A 21,154-nucleotide genomic window follows, 5' to 3' on the forward strand; every position below is an offset into this window, starting at 1 on the left:
TTATTTTATTCGTTTATTTTAGCCGCGTTTCCTCCGGATGCTGCTATGCTTTTACCTGCTAAATAAAGGTCACCCTGACTCACTGCTCCGTCCTGTGGTACAAACATGAAGGTACAGCCCAGGCCTGTTCTAACTCCGGCTTGCATCTCTACATCACAGTGCACAGATGTTCTCGACGTGAAGAGTAAGCAGATGTTTCTTCTCGGTTTGTTACTCAGCTGTTCTGAGATTATCTATGACACACACACAGGTACAGTGCTTATCAGATTCACTGCACACCTGTCATAAAAACAATAAAAGACAAACATTCATTTTAATTTCATATATATTTAATATAGTGAGTCGTGCCTCTTTAAACAGGAGCGATGAATTTCAAACTGAACTACTGACTTTAGTCACAAACATGAGCGAGCACCTCGCACGTCTGAGAGCAGTCACTACATTCAACCTCTCAAATGCATATTTGTGTAAATAAATGTAATTTAGCACCTTAATCAAAAATAATATTGATGAACTTTAATATTTTTCAGAGCTTGTGCGTGCTCGTGGGTTACCTGTTACAGAAACAACAAATCACAACAACAGATGCCTCAGGTGCTTTTATATTGTAAGACCTACTATAACACACAGAAAACAATGTTTTAATAATTAGCATTACTGTTAGCTGTGGCAGAAACCCGGCTGTGAGTGGGCCTCTGCGTGGACTCCAGGAGCACAGGTGACAGATTTACTTTAGACCAACGTGTTTTTAAATCATGACGACACATTTTACAGCAGCAGAAACACAAAAACGTCACATTGACGTGTTTGTGTGTAAACCTAAAAACACACCGTCAGAGAGTGTGACAGGTCTGCTGAGCTCTGATTGGCGCTTTAAGGCAGGTGTGCTTTTATTTTTAAAGGGCAGTCATCCAAACAGGAAGTGGTTTCTCCTCAGCACAGCTGCAAAATGCTGCTGAAATACTTTGGTTTGACACTTTGTGTTTATCTGTGAATGGAAATGCAGAACAGCTCTTCGCAGCACGCACAGCGTCTCCAGCCTCAGAAATCTGACCGATGTGATTTTTAAACCTGCGAGACGCCCTCATGACACACGCGCAAACACCACGTCCGTGGATTTCAGTGATTCTTGAGATAAGGGACAAAACACGTCCGCCGATAAAACCCGATTTTGGGGTTAAAAATATGCACACAAGTGTTAACCCAGCTGACTAAGAGACAAACCAAGGCAATGTTTACACAACAAAAGTATGATTTTGTGTTTTGTTATGCATATATATTTACTTTAAATGGTACAATACATTACCAGTACCCTAAAAATCCACTGTCCACAAGCAGGTGTGATGATATTAAAACAGAGAGAAAAATGAACAGTAATGTAAAATTAAACATCAAGTCACTAAGTATTTAAGTCAATACCTTATTTAATATCAAAATGTACACCTGAAATTTATTTTTGCATATTTTAAGTGATTAAAATCGTGTCCAGAGTTTTTGTCAACACCATCAGATTTTTTAAAAAGTACAAAAAAATCAGGAATGATTGTGGGCAGCTTACACTCTGAGGACCCCTTTACCACTTCCTGTTCGATACACATGCCATGGTGAGTTTTTTTGTTTTAATTTCATTTATGGCACAACTTTGTGATAAAACTGCGTCACAGCCACAGGGCATGTAATCTGTAATCTGTAGTGGAATACATTTGAAAAGTAACCTTCCCAACGCTTCCACCGTCAACACCTTATCAACTCCAAAATTCTGGGTTTTTGTTTATTTTTCCCTTTTGAAGAACCATATGTTTTGCTCCCTCATGATATTCCAATAAAAAAAGTTAATTTTCTCAATAAATGTGTAATTTTCATGCTGCTAAATATGATTGTTTCTTATGGAGATTAAATACAAGCTTCTGAAAATATGTACGACTGTAACTCTAATAACAAAAAGCCAAACAATCTTACTTTTAAATGTGGTATAATTAGTTTGAAAGCATAAACAGTAGAACAGAGAAGCTGCTAAAAGTCAAACTAGCTGAAACACTTTATTTAAAATATATATTTTGCATTTCTTTGTGTCTGATGGTGTTGACAAAAACGTTGCACTTCTCCAGCAAAAACATAAATTATTAAAAAATGTTACACCTGGGAGACCAAAACATGGTGAGACGGCCAAAACTTTGTGTAACAATTATATGTAAATATGATTTTGAAAAATCAAAAATATTTTTTAGAAAATTAAAACCTGTTTTGTCCCTAATCTCAGGCATCACTGACAAAACACGCAGAAACTCAAAGTGTCCAAAGACTGAATGAGTCAGTCATGAAACAAAATCAGCATCAGAAAAATTATTATTTAAAAATCAACAATGAATATGTGAGAAGCATCATCATCATCATCATCATCATCATCACGACACACACACATAAATGTATCACGCCTCCTCGGCCTGTGAACCTCATTATTTCTCTGCTTTCACTTCCTGTCAGGTCAGCGATCGTCTGTCACACTTTCTACAAAAACGAGCCCAAAAATGTAATTTCTCAGGCACAATTTCAAAATAAGAGCCCAAACAACCAAACATCTCTCAGAGGAATCCCCCCCAACCATCCACCCACCGCCTAACTCTTGTTGTGGGTGGGGCTCAGCCAGGAGAAAAACTGGGCAGATGAGGAGGAAGTGGAGGAGGTGGAGGCAGCGATGCGGGGGCCGTGGGTCTCCCTCCTGGAGGGACAGCAGGTGGAGGTGAGCGTGAGCAGTACGAGTCTCCTGAATCCTGCAGATTAAGATTTCAGATTAAAAGATGGTTAAAACGGATTTGGCTCTCTAACACGCAGAGACGACCAAGACGTCACCTGGAAGCTCACCTGGTGTCTCATACCTGAGATAAACTTCCTGTTTGCTCCAAACTATTTTAAATCCTGTCCTGATGTTCAAAATGGTGACCTTTGACCTTTCTATTTCCAAACTGACTTCCTGCTGGATTTGGTTGGTCTTTATTTCCTCTCGCTCTGATGTCACGATTACAGAATGTTGCATTATTGTATTTTAATCTGCATGAATGAGCTTTTACATAATTATAAACAGCTTTTCTTTATATTAAATCAAGTGTCCGCAGAGCTTAAGCAAACTGGCCCAAAGACATGTTTCAGATGATTATTATGAATTCAATTTTAGAGCAACGTTAATGACAGACGTGTGGTGGGAGAGAAATTTACATATTTAATAAATGGAAATGTTTATCATGAATGATATAATATTATGCTTTAATAAAGCCTGAATAAAACAGTGATAATGCTTCCATATTTATACTACAGAGAATTAAAACTGTCATTACACAGACCGACCACAGGGTGTCAGCAGAGCTGAGTCTCCGCTCCTTGTCTGCACTGTAAGTTTGTCCAGTCCCACCACGCTCCTGTGCTCCACTCAGTACCACACAGTAAGAGTATTAATAGTATAAGTACTGCGGTAACAGTGATAGTAGTATGGGGGTAAAAAAAAAAAAGGAAAATAAAAAAGAATAAAGTTCAAATAATTTTATTATTATAGATTTTTTTAGACAATCAGTGCTCGCTTTAAAAACAAATTCGACTGACTGTAACCTGATTTCATTTATTTGTAGTCGCTGTGAGTTTAAAGTGTTTTCTGTAAGAAGCAGAATTATTATGTTTATAATAAAACGCATCAGTGATCGTCTAAAAGTAAAGATTAATTCATCTTTAATGTAGTCTGACCAAAAGGATCCTAGAAAAGCTGTTTTTATCCTTTTAAAATAAAAGTATTCTGAGTCACATGCTTTTCACAATAAAAGCATGCTGCAGGTGAGCATACCTGAGCTGTGCGGCAGTGATGTTCGTGCGGCTCCGTGTGGCGTTTATGTGCAAATAAAGCAGCCGACGTAAGCCCACGCCCTCTGCAGGATGACCAGGAGGGCGAGCAGGTAGAAGAACAGTGTGACAGCCTGCAGGTGGAGAGGAGGGTGGAGGAGGGATGAGGAAGAGGATGGAGGTGAGATGCGGTGGATTATTTGCTAACTCTAACGAGCCGGCTGAGCGGCTCAGGTGGGAAGTCTCCACCTGTTCATTCAGGTGTAGCTGTGCTTCCCTCCTGCTCCCGTACATGGAGGGTTAAAGCTCTGATTATTCCCTTTTCCATATTTAAACTGATGTCTGAGCCTGCAGGCTGCGCCGGCGCCCGGCATCACGCTCGGCTCGCAGAAACAAAACGAATAAAAAGAGAAGAAGAAGCAGCTGTGGAGGTGGAGCCATATCTGTGGGTGGGAGCAGCGTGCAGAGCCTGGTCCATGATGATGACGAAGGATGACACTGACCTGAGAACGGGCGTCTTCAGCACCTCTCGTCTCCACGGTGACGTCAGAGCCTTTGGGTTTCTTCTCGTCGTCCTCTCTTCCTTTCGACGCTCCAAACTCGCCGTCTCTGCTCTCCGTGTGACGCTTCTCCTTCCTCACAGCTTCATCCTCCTCGCTCCTCCCCAGCCTCACCCTGAGCTCACTGCGCCGGCACCAGTGACGAGCATCCTTTGCTTCCCTTTCCTTCGGCCTCGTTCAGCTGCTCCTCAGCGGCCTCGGACAGGTACGCCCAGCCCTGCACCTCCTCCTCCTCCTCGCTCTGAGGTTCTTCTGCTGGATTTTTTGAGCAGATATGAGAGCAGATGGGGACTCATGGAGGACAGATAGGCAGCCTTGTGGGAGGAGATTTGACCCCAGCAGCATGAAGTGAACCCGTCCTCGCTGATGCATCGATGGACCTCCGGCAGGGTTTGTCCAGGAGCTGAGGGGCTCAAGCCAGCTGTGCACCAGCCGGGGTAAAAGTCAGCATCCTCCTCCTCCTCTTCATCCATCCCCTCACACTGACAGGTGAAGATAGTTACAGCCACATGTTTAACCACTCGCTGTGTTTATCCCTCCGTGATGGTTTTGGAGACCTGCAAATGTTCTCTTAGTAAAACATGCATTTCCTGCAAACCCTGTATACAAAAGACGAACACAGACTCAAGCCCATTGGTCAGTGAGGTCCAGCTGTTCACGGTTTGTAGCATTTTGAAGCCTCATTGGTAACGTTTCAATTGCCACCATGTTGGTTTTGTTTCAGGAAGTGACCATATTTGGACAACCTTCATGTCTCACAGCCGACCCTCAGCTCTGTTGGCAGCTCTGAGGCTACTGATGGACTCTTTCATTAGATTATATGTTAGAGAAATTCTGAGTAGTTTACAATCAAATGTAAAGGTGAGCGTCTTTAAAGCAGGTGTGATACTCTACCTGCTGTGTGCTCATTCCCTCCTGCCGTTCGCCGCCCTCTTTAGCTAGCTCGGCGGCGGCTTCCTCCTCTCCCTCCGTGATATGACCCGAGTCCAGCTCAGGAGTCTCCTGCTCTGAAACCTCCTCTGCGGCCTGCTGGTTGCCGTTTGGTTCTGTGTTCTGGATCAAAGAATCTTTGGGTTCTTTTGGCTCTGGTTCTTCAGGAACATCCTTCACGACTGGAGAGATATCACAAAACCATGATGCTGAGGGAGGAGGAGCCAACATCACAAAGGAAATAATGAGATGAACTGATGTAAATGCAACACGAATAATGCAGTGATGTAAACATGTTTATTTATTCATAATGTATTTGCTGCTTCATTCTTTTACTCCACGACTTTTCATTCAATTCATTTTTGTTTTCTCTCCTGCATCGCTCCATTTTCTGAATTTTAGAAGATTTCAGAAAATCTGAGCATGAACAGAAATGAACAAAGACTTAAAAATGGGCGGGGTTTTATAGAAGTGACCTTTAACATGCACGCCCGCGTCTAACGGCTGAGAGCTGGACCAATGAATACTGCTCACACTAGTTCGTCTGCAGCTGCAGTCCTTCATACTCGTCGTCATTATTGTTTGAATTCTTGACGTGGCTCCTGATGCTCTGCAGCAGCTTCACTGTGAGTTATTCTGCCTCTGCTCAGGACCTCCAGGACCAAGCTTGGCGCCTACTACACCTACATGTGAAGGCGCCGCCCCTCGCCCTGCTTCTTCAGGAGGGGACGTTAAATTAAAGCACGTGTCTGTATTGTGGAGATAAAACACTACAACCTGATTAGTTTGGTAACCCGCTGCAGCTGAAGACATCTGTGTTACGATGATCACAGGGAAGCACCTGGGCAGGTATCACTGATGACAGCTGACCTCCTGCATCCTCAGAGTGTTGGTGCCAACATGGCGTCGCACACTGCGGATCCTCTGACCGATAACACGGCTGCTGTGAGGTTACTCCAACAACAACCCATAACCAGCTCATTGTGCAGTAATGTGCTCCAAACAGAAGCCACACCCACAGCATTTAAACCAATCAGAGGAAAGGCACTTTAAAGTGGGAGGAGCTAAACAGGAAGCGCTGCAGGATCATATAAAGATGGCTTATTGTAGCCTTCGTGTCATGCAGAGCTGCCCTGTGTCGGGTTGGGGAGGTGGAAATGAGCCGAACGAGTCGAACCTTTGATGAAGTCGATGCTCTTCAGCGCCCTCTCCTGCTCGCTGAAGTTAACCCTGTAACGACTCAGGCGCTCGTAACTTGGTCTCAGCGTCTCGGACGGACCCGAGGCACTCGCCGCCTTCACCCTGAGGACGGCGAGGACGCGAGGAGGTATAGGAAGCAAAAGAAGGTTGGTTAATGCTGACGAAGTGAAGGAAGGCGTGAAGAATATTTCCCGTCACTCACTTTGTGATCATCTCTGCTGAACTCTGAAAGAGGAGGAGGAGACAAATGAGCCGAGTCAGACTCGTCACCGCCGCACACAGGAAACGGGAGTCGCTCACCTGAACAAAGGCGGCCATGTTGGGCTCTTCCATGCTGCTCGCGGCGCTCTCCGCCAGCCTGCTGTTGGCTGCCATGCTGTCATCATGGCAACGCACCAGCGCCCGCGCGTGGCCCGTCTTCTCCTCTTGCTCAGAGCTGATTCGCTGCGCCATCGCCTTCGATCACAGTAAAAAGAAACACTATGAGGCGTGACCATCGTGTTCAAACAAGACGTAGTACAGAGCTTTCTGTCACAAACAGACAGCAGGCGCAAGAACATTCACCGCAGAGGCTGCAACGTGTTTGAGGACACGTGTCCTCATCCGAAGGACGTTATCCTGATTACGTCCCTCAGACGAAGACACGACAGAGCAGCAGGCGGGTCTCTGTGCGGTGACAAAACAGCGACTGCTTCTTTCTGCTTGGGACTGTAAAATCAGTTTCCTGCTCACATCGTTTACAGAGTGACGTCAGGGAACTGAAGCTTCCTGCTGAAACAGAAGCAGCGATGGAGGCAACCAAGTAAAAGAAGAAGGACTTTGTGAGGTTGCAGTCGTCTGATTGGGTCTGCAGCTTTCAAAAACAAAAACGTACTTTTATTGGTGCAAAGTCCAAACAGGAAGCTCACTCCTCATGCAGACACACTGAGGGTAACCAGGGAAAGGAGACACAGGGACACACAGCAGACACTGCCACAGGGCAGGAAGTCAGACTGAAGACAAAGCACAAGCAACACGGGACTACCAAAATAAAACAGGAAACCTACGCGCACGGCACACATTTATATTTTAAAGTCCCGACGTCACTGAGGACGAGGGCTGAACTCTGACCTTCTGTCTTTCCTCCAGGATGGAGAACATGCGGTTGAACTTCTCGCACACGCTCTGTTTCTGAATGCTGCAGTTCTCCTGAGGAGCAACGACACAGTCAGTCAGGTCTGACGCAGATAAACCACGAGGCTCTTTCATGGACTCCTGACACTTTTGAATTCATCTTCATGCAGACTCTGCTTCATCACATGCTCAATAACTGGATCGTGATGTGTGTGCACGTGTTAACGAGCAGCTTTTGTGCAGATGTTCTGCAGCTGCAGTCTGAGGAGCTCGAAATCACAACAGCAGTCGCCTCAAGGTGCTTTATATTGTAAGGTAGACCCTGCAATAATACATAGAAACACCAACAATCATATGACCCCCTGTGAGCAGCACTTTGGCGACAGCGGGAAGGAAAAACCTTTGGAAGAAACCTCCGGCAGAACCAGGCTCAGGGAGGGGCGGGGCCATCTGCTGAATTGACAAAGTGAAGAGATGAGCAAAGGTGTCATGAAACGATCTGAAACACGTCCCTGTGACGACCTGCGGGATCAGCAAGGAGCTGGTCATTATGTTCGCTCTCTCTCTCTCTCTCCTGTTTTGCTGGGGCGGACATCATGGTGGGTTCACGCCCTCGGCCCACGCCTCCCTGTATTGGAAACACCTGGACCTCATCAGGACCAGCCGGTATTGAAGAGGGGAGAGGTCTGCTGTTTGGCGCTGGATCGTTGTTAAACTCCCGTCAGTAACAAGTTCAAGCCAAAGTTTCTCGTGCCCGTGTGCAGAATATTAACGTGCATTTGTTTGTATCGAGCTTCCTCGGACCATCGCATTGTTCCAGGAGCAGTGTGTGGAAGGAGCGACTGGTCACAAAGCTGAGAGAGAGGGAGGAGCGTGTGTGTGATCCTCTTTTCCCCAGATTCCTGGAGGTCTGCCCCCCTCACGTCTTGTATATAGCACTATCCCCGCACAGCCTGTAAATACACTCGGTGAAGAGATTGTAAACAAACTTTCATTGTTAACTGGCTACTCAGCAGTGGTGTGTCCAGCGGGGTGGCCTGGGGGGGCACAGGTCACCTCCCCAACCAGACTGGCCACCCAGGTGCCACCCCGAAGCTAAAACAATAAAATTCAATCAAATAGCCAATGTACGATTATGTTTTCACCGTGAAACTCGGATGTCCGAGTGTAAGTGAATGCAGCATTGGCTTCTGCACTATGAGCATCAGGTTAGCAAAGGAAGGAGAACCAAGCACGAAAGAGACACCGCAGAAAATAATTTTTCAGCGAAAGAAAATGAGGAGAGAATAAATGTCCCAGTAAGTAATATTAAGTTTGTTGAGTTTAGTAAACTTAAATTAGAATCCCAAGGAAAAAATAACACTTGAAGAATTATTGCAGCCGTCGCATATTTGAGACAGTCGGCTGCTGGGGGAGCTAGCATAAGAGTTATGAGTTATAAGATACAATCCAAGTCGTAGCATTGCTGTGTGGAGCTGCAGGTTTGGTTGCAGGTTAACACTGGCAGCGTCACCATGCCAGCTGACTGTATCATCAGCCAGTGTTCTGTATACATCAATATTACCAAAGTTTACCATGAGGCAGCACTTACACTGCACCGTGCGGTCCAGCTAATTTCTCTCATTACTGATCCTATCTGCCAGCTCCATGTTATGAATAGAGTGAATCACCCCTGTGCCATGTTCAGTGCAGGGATGTGCAGTTCTGGTCCTCCCGGTTCCAGATGTTTCCAGACTTCAACACAGCTGATTTAAAGGATCATTTACAAACACGTAGGTGTTTGGGGATTGTTTGATTTGAACTGGCTCTGTTGGTATCCGGTTGTTCAGTGATAACGCGACGAATCCTACTTCCGGGCCTAAAGTAGTCTGCGTTTAATATGGCTTTTGTGTTGTTAACATGTTTAATGTTTTGTATTTTCTTCTATTTAATCTCAAAAAGCTCCTAAAACAGTCAGTGATCACTGTTGACCTCCCTCGGCTTTTATTACCGCTAATCATTTATTTAAGCTCAGTTTTTAAAACCTTAGGATGTAACTACAGCCCAGCCCATGCAGCAGTATATGAATGACTAACCTCGTATTGTGGATGGATTATCTCAGTTGTTCTCCTGGCTGAAGTTTGGTCCTTTTACAGCATCCTGCCATGCGATTACATTTGTTCCTGACCACCGAGAACACTCACGTTAACTTTTATCGAGTGGAAAAAAAGTTAGCTTGTTTATATTATGCTAACATAGCTGTGTCGCTAGCGGTCACCTAGCACATCATTATATACCAGCTAGCCCAACTTCAGTAACCCTACAAACGTCACTGCTGTTTAGTTTTCTGTCTTCATTTATGTTGGAAGTGATAGCAGAGCTGTACGTTTTAATTTATTTCCAAAACCCCGCAGTCAGGACATGCTACATTGTATTTAGATAGAAGCTAGCGAGCTAACTTCCTGCTAACTTCTAACTCCGTTAAATGTCATAAATTCCGTTTTCATGGGTGCCTGGATGTTAAACTCAATTGTTACACCTGGTAGAGCAGAACGCTGATCATTTTATTAAAGATGAAAGACTTTAGACAGTTTTCAACTCTCAGTAATGCCACAGTGATCGTTTGATATATGGACCTGCAGCGGAGTTTAGGCCCAGACACGGCTAGTGACGTCAGACTGAACAACCGGATAGGAAACATCTAAAACGTGCAGGATAGGGTCCACGAGGGCCGGAAGTTGACATCCCTGACTTCTAGTCAAGGTCATCAGGAAAGTTGTTGTTTGTAACACAAGTTTTTGCTTTATTACTTCAGAGCCAACCAGTAGAGATAAAAGAACAGGAAGAATGAAAAGATTTCTTCCTTAAGAAGGCTAAAATACACCCAGAAGCAGAGAACAATGTCCGCAGTCATCATTGTCACCTGTGAGTTCTACAAATGAAGGTGTGTGAGAGAGAACGAACAAGGAAAATGCAAGGAAGGGATGTTCAACCGATCCATAGGGGACAAATCCTAATATTTGTATTGTGGTACGTAACTGGAAAGTAAAACAAAATCCTGTTTTAAATAACATGTTTTTTTATTGTTACACTAAAACAATACACTGCCAACCCCAAATCGTAACATTATTTAATGAAATGTAATCTTTTGATATTATCCCAGCACCTGTTCATGATCCACCAGATAACCAGGATGCGGTGCCTTTTGAAACATCATGTACGACACCGGGCCATCCACATGGTATTGAACCTCCAGTCTTACTTATAGACTAATATTGACAGCCTTTAAAATCTCATTCTAATAAGAGTTATTAGGGTTATAGGGTTATTGCATTATGGTTAACAGTTGATAGACTTTTTTTAACACTATCTGTGCCCCTACCTGCCCCCCAACAGAAACACGCCACTGCTACTCCTGCGTGCGGATGCTGAAAGGCAAACCGTGACCGTCTCATAGCTCAGACTGTTTCTAACACTGTGAACTGAGCTGCCAATCACAAGACTTCTACAATGAATGTTATTGTTGTTTATTGGTTATCGCTGACATCACACACCTCTATGTGTCTGCAGGTCTCCTCCAGCTCATTGATCACAGTCTGGACTTTGTCGCTGAACGCCCTCAGAGAGGCGACGCCTTCGCGCAGCTGGTCCTGGAGAACAGAAGGAAGTGACTGCATGAGGTGGTAACAGCTGCAGGTCATTCAGCAGAAAACAGCTGTGAGAGCTGAGCAACAGTGTGAGCCGGACACACAAACACAGAGATCATTTATTTAAGCGCCTAATAACAATAATAACGCAGGCAGCAGGTCACTGCAGTACCTTCTGCTGCTGGTAGATGGCGCTCAGAGGAGCCACCTCGCAGGACTGATGGGCCCCGAAGACTTTGCAGAGCGAGCAGGTGGGAACCTGACAGGTGAGGCAGTAGATGTTCACCTTTTCTCCCTCGTGGTCGGAGCATGTTGAATGAGCAGGAGGTGGAGGTGAAGGTGGAGGGAGGGGCCTGGAGGTGAACACACAGGAAGTGGTTAAACACCGCGTCTCTGCTTTAATCACCTGTCGTCAGACATCACCTGGCTGTGACTCAACCTGGTGCTGTTGATTTCCTCTTTGTAGATGTCGATGATGTTCTCCACCAGCAGGTTTCGCTGAAGGCCGTAGACGCCGTGGCGGTCCAGCAGCACTTCTTGTCTGCAGGACGGACAGCGGAAACGCCCGCTGTTCACCGACATGGTGGTCCGAGCGTGGAACAGAGACGGCTGCACACAGGAAGCAAGAAACCAAAATGCCAGCTTAACCCCGAACGCCATCGTGACGCACAAACCGGGCGGCAAACAGCGGCCGAGCCTCCCATCACACAACATCTGTTACTGGAGCATCGAAGACACACAACACAGCCCGAACACACAACATCAAAGTGACAGAAATGATCCTCGCTACGTGATCTTTGTGTATCTGCTGTACTGTTAGCTGTGCTTGGTCACCTCCAGTTTTACTTTGGCGGTCTGTCTTATTGTGGTTTTACTTCCTGTTGTTGTTGCCAGCCCCGGCTTACCTGTGCCCACCTGTGTCCTTCCTCACTGCTTTACTGTGATCACAGCTCCACGTCTGCACTCCCTTACAGGACGGACCGAGCTTCCTTCTACTCTATTTCTGTTCAGCCTTTACTAATGAAATACAAACAAAGCCGTTCTCCGGATTTCAGCAACCTTCAGTTTCATTCTCAGCTCACAGCTGGAGTCGGTGCTCGGTTGTTTTGTGCTAGATTCTGAGCTGAAGGTTTCATCTCTCTCCAAGCAAAGTTGACACAACCAAGCAAAAGAAGATCCAAACTACGCTTCGCAGTTCACTTTCTCATGAATTGCCTCTTAGCTTTTCTGTTTTGCTTCCATCACACGTAATGCACAGCTCTGTGTCTCAGTGAACGGCACGAACAGCTTCCCATCTACAGATCTGTTTCTGCATTTTCACTGGCTTGTTACCCACCAGTCTACTGTTATGTGCTGACTTCCAACAAGGAAGTCTCCTTTCTGCGGTTCAAGACTGAAGAGATGTAAACTTTTTAAAATGATGACGAGGAGCAAAACTCTCAGCTGTGTCTGTAATCAAACCTCCGTAACGTTGCTCTGCTTCACGTCAGCAGCATCAGGTCATGTTCACGTGTTGATTAATGGTTTTCTTTCGTTTTTGATCTACTGCAGAATATTTGTATAAATCCCAGACCAGGAAAACCACCTCCATGTTTTTCTGTTTTATCCTCAGTTACTTTGACACAAAGGCCTCTGCTGTGATGCTCACACCTGTGACAAAGTCTCACAAGTGTCAGCTTCCTTTTTATAGATGCAAAAATATGGAAATGTGCTGATGCGTGATCAGAATTATAATATTTCTGACTGTCTGAGGCAAAATTCCCCCGATTCCAATCGAATCGATTCTAGAAATCAGTGACGACACCCAGCCCTGAGATTTAGCTCCACCTCCTCCTATCCCAGCATCTTCCTCTGTAACATAACCTTCTGCCTGTCCTCCATAAACCTTCGCTCTGCTCCTCCTTTACCATCACAGCGTTTGTTCCCCCCTCCCCTCCTCTGTCTTCAGGCTGGAGCACCGGAGGAGGTCAACATTAGCACGGCTCTGATTTACGTGAAAATGTTCGCAGATGTGAGGCAGCAGCAGGTTTCATTACCATGTTGCACATTTGGAGTCATATCTTCATACACAGACAGTGAAATAAGAAAAATGGCAGCAGTGTAGATGTTGATGCTCCTGGATGTGCGAGTGGAGGAACTGCTGGGGGAGAAGGCTCTGCAGGGCACACGCTGTGTTTACAATACACCTTCTCTGTAATGTCCAGCAGAGGGCAGCTGCGGTCTGTGACAAGACGGACGCCCTGTATTTGTAAAGCGCTTTACTCGTCCCTAAGGACCCCAAAGTGCTTCGCACATCCACACATTCACACACTGGTGATGGCAGCTACATGTAGCCACAGCCACCCTGGGGCGCACTGACAGAGGCGAGGCTGCCGGACACTGGCGCCACCGGGCCCTCTGACCACCACCAGCAGGCTACGGGTGAAGTGTCTCGCCCAAGGACACAACGACCGAGACTGTCGGAGCCGGGGCTCGAACCGGCAACCTTCCGATTACAAGACGAACTCCCAACTCTTGAGCCACGATCGCCTGAAGTCTTTCCTGATTGGTTCATGGTTTCAGGTGTGAGTGAACAAAAAGGAAGTTCATTTTAGAAATGATGGTCCTGTTAGAGTCAGAGAGGAGCAGGTAGTGGAGGAGGATTAGGGCGGGGCTACACAGTGATGGACAGGTAACCTCTGTATGAGGGGGGAGCTTCGAGCGCTCACCAACCTGTGACATCACTGTGGCCATCTTTACTTGGTTACTTGTGTGTGTCTGTGCTGTGCTCACTCTCACACACACACACACACACACACACACACACACACACACACAGAACAATAACAGTGAATGTGTTCATGACAGCTGACTTTGTGGTGCCTCCGTGAGCAAACCAGTTAAACATCCACATGTCCCAGTTTAGCCACAGATAATCCACTTAATCTGTCCGCACACCACGTGTGTGTGTGTGTGTGTGTGTGTGTGTGTGTGTGTGTGTGTGTGTGTGTGTGTGTGTGTGTGTGTGTGTGTGTGTGTGTGTGTGTGTGTGTGTGTGTGTGAGAGAGAGAGAGAGAGAGACCTGGTAGAGCTCGTTGGCACACTTCCTGCACAGGTTGTGCTCGCACGGCAGGATGACGACGGGTTTGTTGAAGATCTCCAGGCAGATGGGGCAGATCAGCTGTTTCTCCAGCGTGGTCAGCGCCACCTCGCGCTCGGCGCCTCTGCTGCCCTGCAGGCAGCTCAGGTCAGCTGACAGCGACATGGGCGCTCCGCCGAGCTTCACCTCCTGGTAGAAGCAGTACAAACACTCACTTCACATCAGCAAAGACACAAAGCTGTGACGTTTGTGAAGCAGCACCAGTGACTCACACAGACACACACACACAGACTGTAGTTAAAAGGTGGACGTAACCTCGGGGTCTAAGATGTGAAACTTAAATCTGCAGTTTTTCTAAGAGAGAAGCGGAACATTTCATTTCACAGGTACCAACATCTGCACATCTGCTCTTCTAATCAGCCTGCTGATGAAACAAAATTCAAGATGGCTGCATGACCCCGACTGTGAGGCGGCTGTTAATTGTGAACGACCCTGTTTGTGCAAAGTGACAAGTGTTTGGCAGCTGTGCTGATTCATGGGATGATCATTTAAAATCATCCATCGTTAACATCTGTCCAGCCTTGTTATTCACACTGTTTGGACTGGTTTTGGCAGCCTTTCAAAATAGAGGCGCGATGCCTTTGCTACACTGACAGGAGATTCATTCTTATAAGGTGACAGATGAGACTCTGAATCAGACTTAATGCAATTATTAATAATTCATTTAGTATCGCGGTTGGGACACCTGTGAACACACGAGCTCAGACTGCAGGTTTCCCCTTCGGCTCTGAAGTTCACACAGACCTGTGCACCTCTCAGTCAGCTGTGCGGACTTTAGGGAAAAGAAGCCAATCGAAATGCTGTGTTTGTCTGCAGCTCCATGCATACGGTCACAACACAAACACCCGACTCAGAGCCCATTCCTCAACACAGTTTGAGTTGTGGTTCAGTTTAACGAGGCTGACGAGTGCGGAGGTGATGATGGAGAGACCCCACAGCTGCGCCACGAGAAAGAGACAGGAAACAAACTCCTGCGTATCTGCCGCAGGTGGAAGAGTTCAGGCTGTCAAACTCAGGAACTCTCTAAGTCAGTGGCTCCCAAACCTCTTTTGCTAGGCCCCAGGAAAAATGCCCCCCCCCCGCACAAACACATCCTCCAACCACACACACCCATATTTTGCCGCATTGCAGTTTATTTCACCTCAAACATTTAGCAATCAATTAAGCAAATGCAAGTAAACTGCAATAAATTACAGGCAGTAATAAAACAAACTACTAACTCTTTTACGCTGCGTCCGCACCTACACGAGTATTTTTGAACACGCAGCTGTTTCGTCCACGTAAACGTTTCGAATCACCGTAAACGGAGATTTTTTGGCCACGTTATTGTTTACATGAGATGAATAGCAGAATGGCAGATAGCGACAAAATACTGTTAATCTGACTGTCTGCAGGTTTACACGCAGTTACTGTCCCTCCGCTTACAAAGGCAGAGGCGTCACGCTGTGATTATTTTACATGTAGTTTTTCCTGTGTAATAATGTTCAACATTGCATCAATACATTTTTCAAAAAATGCCTCTCTGTGCAAAATGGTTTCAAAAACATAAACAGCTGTGGGATCCTGTTTGTCCGTGATTTGAAGAGCCCAGCGCTGCTCCTGATGCAGGGAAAACCAATCCTGCAGGGAGACCTACCTCAGCACCTAAACAGAGGCAGCCACTAGCATGAAGTGGTCCTCTTGATAGTTCAGATGGATTGTCAAAGACTCACTGGATGTTTTACCTCTGCCGTCGTCCGGTTGGTGCTGCGAGTACCCACCCAGAGACGGCCGGAGGTCAGACGGTTCGTGAGCTCTTCTCTTCAGAGACTCCAAATGTGTCCCGCGAGAAAGAGTCCAGACGTCTTCCTCACCAAAACTGTCCTGTTCTCTGAGTCTGCTTGTACTTCCTCACCATCTGCAGAAAAGTGTGGAGGGGGGCTGACCTGAGGGGGCGTCAGGTTTCAGCCTCTCTCACACACACACACACACACACACACACACACACTTTCCATATGAGGAGGCTGGTATGTGGACAGATTAAGCCCTGGCCGTGCTGGAACAGCCAGCTCAGCCTGATCCTTCAGCTCTGGTTTTCTGCTTCGACCTTTTAAAGTTTTAGATCTGAAGCAGTATTTCACAAACAGGTCACAGAGGAAAACAATACATCAGTACAGCTTTTATCTGCTAGTTTACAATATCTGTCTGATGTAAGTGTTTGAGAATGGCTGTCAGATTACAGCGTTTATCCTCAACAGTTAACCGTCTCCTATGTGGGCCTTTATTTTGAAGGGCTCTCTGTTTTTTGGGAGTGAGGTCATGTTGGCGGGGCAGTTCAGGTGTGCTACTGTGAAAATCATTTGTTTCAGAGCTCCGGCACCCGGCCGGTAAGCCTGTGAGACTGAAACAGCGAAACACTCGCAGCAGTTTGGGTTTTTAGCTTTTTTGTTGTTCAGTCTGACACAACAGCACCTCCTGCTGACCACTTTGGTACTGACACATCTTGATAATATTATTCTATGAAAGGGAACCCAGCACTGCACACTTCTAAACCAGACTACATTTTATTCCTCACACAGGATCAGTTATTATATAATAATTAAATCTCATCACTGTAATTCAGTAGTTAAGCTTAAATGCATCTTTATTGTCTCCACACTCTTCTTCTACAATACTTGAGATACAGCGTGTTAAACCTCACCACTAGATGTCAGCAGAGTTCTGTCTTCTACCCAACTGAAGTGCATAATCCTAGCTATGGTGGCCGCTGTAGGACAAATATATTTTACCGTATTAGAATAATATAAACATACCAACGAATGTGACGAATCGTCCGTATGTTACACGTTGGGAATGATAATGCTCTGGGGGAGGCTGTAAAACTTTGTGAAAGGAGTATGATATGAGTCAGTGAGTCAGAGAAGCTCACTAGCTGGCTTACATCTGTACACAAGTGTGTTGCTAGCATTTGGTGGCTAAACTCCAAGCTAGGGGCTGATATTAAATGGCCGGCTGGGCTAGAATCTAATACTGAGTGTAGATTGCTAAACTGTAGACTGGGAACTGCTACTGGAGTTCCAATCTGAAAACTATGGGAGGGTCTGTACGACAATGAACTTCGAACGGGGTGCTGATGCCCTGAGGACTGTGGGGATTCTCCTGCCTCTTGACTTACTTCTTAAAAAGTATGTGTCAATGCCAGGCCCCTTTCTCAGCTCGCTGAGGCACTTCTTCCTGCCTTGGTGGATGTTAAGGCCCATGTCAGTTGTTAGTTTTGACCAGCCACAAATTGGTTAGAGCAGTGGAGAGTAGACTTCATCACAGTAGATGTCTTTCTGAAAGCGCTGTAACTAAGTTTAAGAATGTAATCCACCCACTGTTATCATCTTCAATGCCCTGTACCAACACAGAGCAGAGCAGCTATCTGAACGCTAACAGAGGTCGATCATCTTGTTAATAATTTTACCTCCTCACTACGTACGACTCTGGTCGTAATTAATTCTTCGATCTTAAATATGATCAACCTATCTCTAATGATCGGCTATGTACCACAGGCCTTCAAGCTAGCTGTAGTTAAACCTTTACTCAAAAAGCATCTCTAGACCCAGCAGTCTTAGCTAATTATAGGCCAATCTCCAACCTTCCTTTCATATCAAACATCCTTGAAAGAGTAGTTGTCAAACAGCTAACAGATCATCTGCAGAGGCTTATTTGAAGAGTTTCAGTCAGGTTTCAGAGCTCATCACAGCACAGAAACAGCTTTAGTGAAGGTTACAAATGATCTTCTTATGGCCTCTGACAGTGGACTCATCTCTGTGCTTGTCCTGCTAGACCTCAGTGCAGCGTTCGATACTGTCGACCATAATATCCTATTAGAGCGATTAGAACATGCTGTAGGTATTACAGGTACTGCACTGCAGTGGTTTGTATCATATCTATCTAATAGACTCCAGTTTGTGCATGTAAATGGAGAGTCCTCTTCACACACTGAGGTTATTATGGAGTTCCACAGGGTTCAGTGCTAGGACCAATTCTGTTTACATTATACATGCTTCCCTTAGGCAGCATCATTAGAAGACATAGCATACATTTACACTGCTATGCAGATGACACCCAGCTCTATCTGTCCATGAAGCCAGATAACACACACCAATGAGTTAAACTGCAGGAATGTCTTAAAGACATAAAGACCTGGATGGCTGCTAACTTTCTGCTTCTTAATTCAGATCAAACTGAGGTTATTGTACTCGGCCCTGAAAAGCTTAGAAATATGGTCTCTAATCAGATTCTTACTCTGGATGGCATTACCTTGGCCTCCAGTAACACTGTGAGGAACCTTGGAGTCATTTTTGACCAGGACATGTCCTTCAACTCACATATTAAACAAATATGTAAGACTGCTTTCTTCCATTTGCGCAACATCTCTAAAATTAAAAATATCCTGTCTCAGTGTGACGCTGAAAAACTAGTTCATGCATTTATTACTTCCAGGCTGGACGACTGTAATTCATTATTATCAGGAAGTCCTAAAAACTCCCTGAAAGCCTTCAGCTAGTAAGGCTAAGGCTGCATCCTACCTCTTTCTTACAACTAGAGTGGTACTCTTTGAGAATAAAGTAACGACTTCTGATACAATGTGTGGATTACAGATTACAGTGGTAGATTAAACACAAAGAGGCTCCGAAGCATCAGAAACATTTATTTTACAACAGTACATCAGATAGTCGTTTCAGGCAAACGTCCACGCTACAAACACAAACCTCTACGTCTCTGTGTGTATGTACAGCACGTCTGCCATTTGTCACCTCGCCATCAGAACGGTACACATCTAAAGATGTCTACATCCTCCTCACAGCGGCTAGTTCATCAATCATTACAAAGATCAGAAAATCAAAATAAATTAAATAATGCATCATTATTATCACCATGTGGCTGCTATCTTCTTACATACATCGGTTTCATTATTCGATGATGGAAATGTGCCGACTCCAGGTTTGGTCAGCCAATCAGGTAACGAGGCGTCTGCAGGTTTCACCGAAGCTCATTCAGAAGCCTTTTTAACCCAGCGATGGGGTCAATGTGAAAACAGGAACACAGCAACTTAAACGTGTTTGGGAAAATAAAACCTCTGATTTTCACGGATCTGCAGTTTGGCTCAGACCAGTCAGGAGTCGACTCGGCCGCTAGCATCGATACATATGGACATCAACGAGTGTCTGATCGAGCATCGAGATGTGGTGAAGAAATTTAGCCCGTTTGGTTCAACGTCGTCTTTTTTCTTTGTTTTTTGTTTTTACAAAAATCAATCTACAGACACGAACTAACAGGAAACTTCTGTGACAAATAAAAGCCTACAAAATAAAACTTGTGTGATTGGTACAAACTGATTGTTCTGCTAGAAAACTGCTCGTCTGAACAATAATAAGACTTTGGATGTGAAAGCGTCCCTTCATCAACACCATTAATAAAAAGAAGGAAAAGCAAACCTAGAGACAGAGGGAAGAACGGTGAGGTCTAAACTTACACCACATGTACAGCATCGCTACCTCCGCACACTAAACTACAACAAACACGGGGCTCGATCAGTGTGCACGCAGACACACAGCGCCTCAATCCTTCACCTGTGGAAGACCATAAACATGAAGGGAGGAGGAGGAGGAGGGACGAAGCTCGGAGGAGGAAACTGGAGCTTAATTACTGCTGAGAACTACAGTAGTCTGATTACTCTTAGACTAAAAAGTAACTGAGTGGAAGAGAGCCATCCCGCTGTGTGTGCTGTCCGTGACGATTCATCATTGGATTTACCAATTTGGTAACTGCGTGCTCGGCGCTCTCTGACGGAAACGTGACTCCTTGTTTGATGGCGTGCTCTCCCCTGATCTCTGTTTTCATGGGGACGCTGTGGTTGCTCAGTGTTTGTGCAACACGTTACTGTAATCACATTAGTTACTAGTACGCTGTTACTCGCATTACAAAAGTTCTTCAGTGATCAGCACGGCAGGCAGAAAAAATTAAAAACTAAGCAAAGTTTTTATTCTCATGGCAATCAGCTGATGGAGGAAAATGGCGGAGTGGTCAGAATTACCAGGCGTGTGCTGGGGAAGTGCAGACTGACAGAAACATCTGCATTATGCTGCTAACATCTGCACAAACAAAGAATCCCGAGTGATGTTAAAGCCGAGTGTATGCAGACTCCAGCCCGGCAGCCAGAGCCGTTGGTGTCTCATGTTTTATCACCGCGGCTTTGGGCTGGTTTTCATCTCAGTGCTCGTGTGTGCGCGACTGTAAGCTCAGGTTTATATTGTTAATACGCCGACTCTGAAGGGACAAATCCACGGCAACTCAAAACACCAGCAAACAGAAACGGCGCAAAAACTGGGTTTTTGAGGAGACATTAACGTGATGGAGGCGTGATGGAGACATGATGGAGACATTAACATGATGGAGACATTAACATGATGGAGACATGAACGTGTCGCACTGGCACGTGCTGAATAAAAAGCATTCACCTGCAGTGTGAGGGAGATGCTGCTAATGTGTGTTTTAATCACATGATTCCTGTAATAACATGTTTGCTATTAGCCATGTACTGTTAGCTTGTCATTGAGTTGCAGTATGTTTGACCTCTCAGGGCCACCGTAGATTGTGAGACGATGAGTTTCAGGTCATTTTGCAGAGTAATGAGAAAGTAATGTAACAAACAGTCTAGTTACAACATACTTGTTACTTTTCCTAGAAGTAATGCAGTATGTGTAGTTACTTTGTTAGTAACGACTCTCACC

The 21,154-nt window shown here is 45.4% G+C and overlaps 2 protein-coding genes and 1 long non-coding RNA gene across 7 annotated transcripts in view; 1 reads left to right on the plus strand and 2 right to left on the minus strand.

Annotated features, from left to right (window-relative positions):
• Positions 1 to 311: 311 nt before the first annotated feature.
• Positions 312 to 18,241, minus strand: trim101 (tripartite motif containing 101). Of its 5 annotated transcripts, none has more exons than XM_080899163.1 (12): positions 16,154 to 18,241; positions 14,316 to 14,522; positions 11,694 to 11,863; positions 11,427 to 11,607; positions 11,162 to 11,257; positions 7,626 to 7,703; positions 6,816 to 6,971; positions 6,718 to 6,740; positions 6,493 to 6,617; positions 5,280 to 5,524; positions 3,830 to 3,959; positions 312 to 2,771 (listed from the first exon to the last, which is right to left on the minus strand). In XM_080899163.1, the coding sequence occupies exons 2-11, from the start codon at positions 14,496 to 14,498 to the stop codon at positions 3,873 to 3,875; spliced, it is 1,344 nt and encodes a 447-aa protein (XP_080755289.1). In that variant the 5' UTR covers positions 14,499 to 14,522; positions 16,154 to 18,241; the 3' UTR covers positions 312 to 2,771; positions 3,830 to 3,872. The 5 variants fall into 5 exon arrangements, with proteins under 5 accessions (XP_080755289.1, XP_080755288.1, XP_080755287.1 ...); XM_080899162.1 differs by having other exon boundaries at positions 16,106 to 18,241; XM_080899161.1 differs by having other exon boundaries at positions 16,118 to 18,240.
• LOC308407506 lies at positions 7,715 to 11,315 on the plus strand. Its single transcript, XR_013973680.1, has 4 exons — positions 7,715 to 8,926; positions 10,423 to 10,637; positions 10,771 to 10,848; positions 11,178 to 11,315. It is a non-coding gene; the product is annotated as an uncharacterized lncRNA (long non-coding RNA).
• Positions 18,242 to 19,051: 810 nt separating the features above from the next.
• dnajc5ab (DnaJ (Hsp40) homolog, subfamily C, member 5ab) overlaps positions 19,052 to 21,154 on the minus strand; it is a 19,211-nt gene continuing 17,108 nt past the window's right edge. The window contains exon 5 of the mRNA XM_080899168.1: positions 19,052 to 21,154. This exon is cut by the window's right edge and continues 541 nt beyond it. The gene's annotated coding sequence lies outside the window, so the exon portion shown is untranslated.

Source organism: Rhamphochromis sp. 'chilingali', assembly GCF_963969265.1.
Source record: "Rhamphochromis sp. 'chilingali' genome assembly, chromosome: 12".
Taxonomy (NCBI): domain Eukaryota; kingdom Metazoa; phylum Chordata; class Actinopteri; order Cichliformes; family Cichlidae; genus Rhamphochromis; species Rhamphochromis sp. 'chilingali'.

Coding starts and splice junctions, on each gene's coding strand:
- trim101 (XM_080899163.1), bottom strand. CDS start 14,498: ATGTCGCTGTCAGCTGACCTGAGCTGCCTGCAGGGCAGCAGAGGCGCC. Junction 6,972..7,625: donor TCCTGGAGGAAAGACAGAAG/GTCAGAGTTCAG, acceptor CTGTGATCGAAG/GCGATGGCGCAGCGAATCAG. Junction 6,618..6,717: donor TCAGCAGAGATGATCACAAA/GTGAGTGACGGG, acceptor CGCCGTCCTCAG/GGTGAAGGCGGCGAGTGCCT.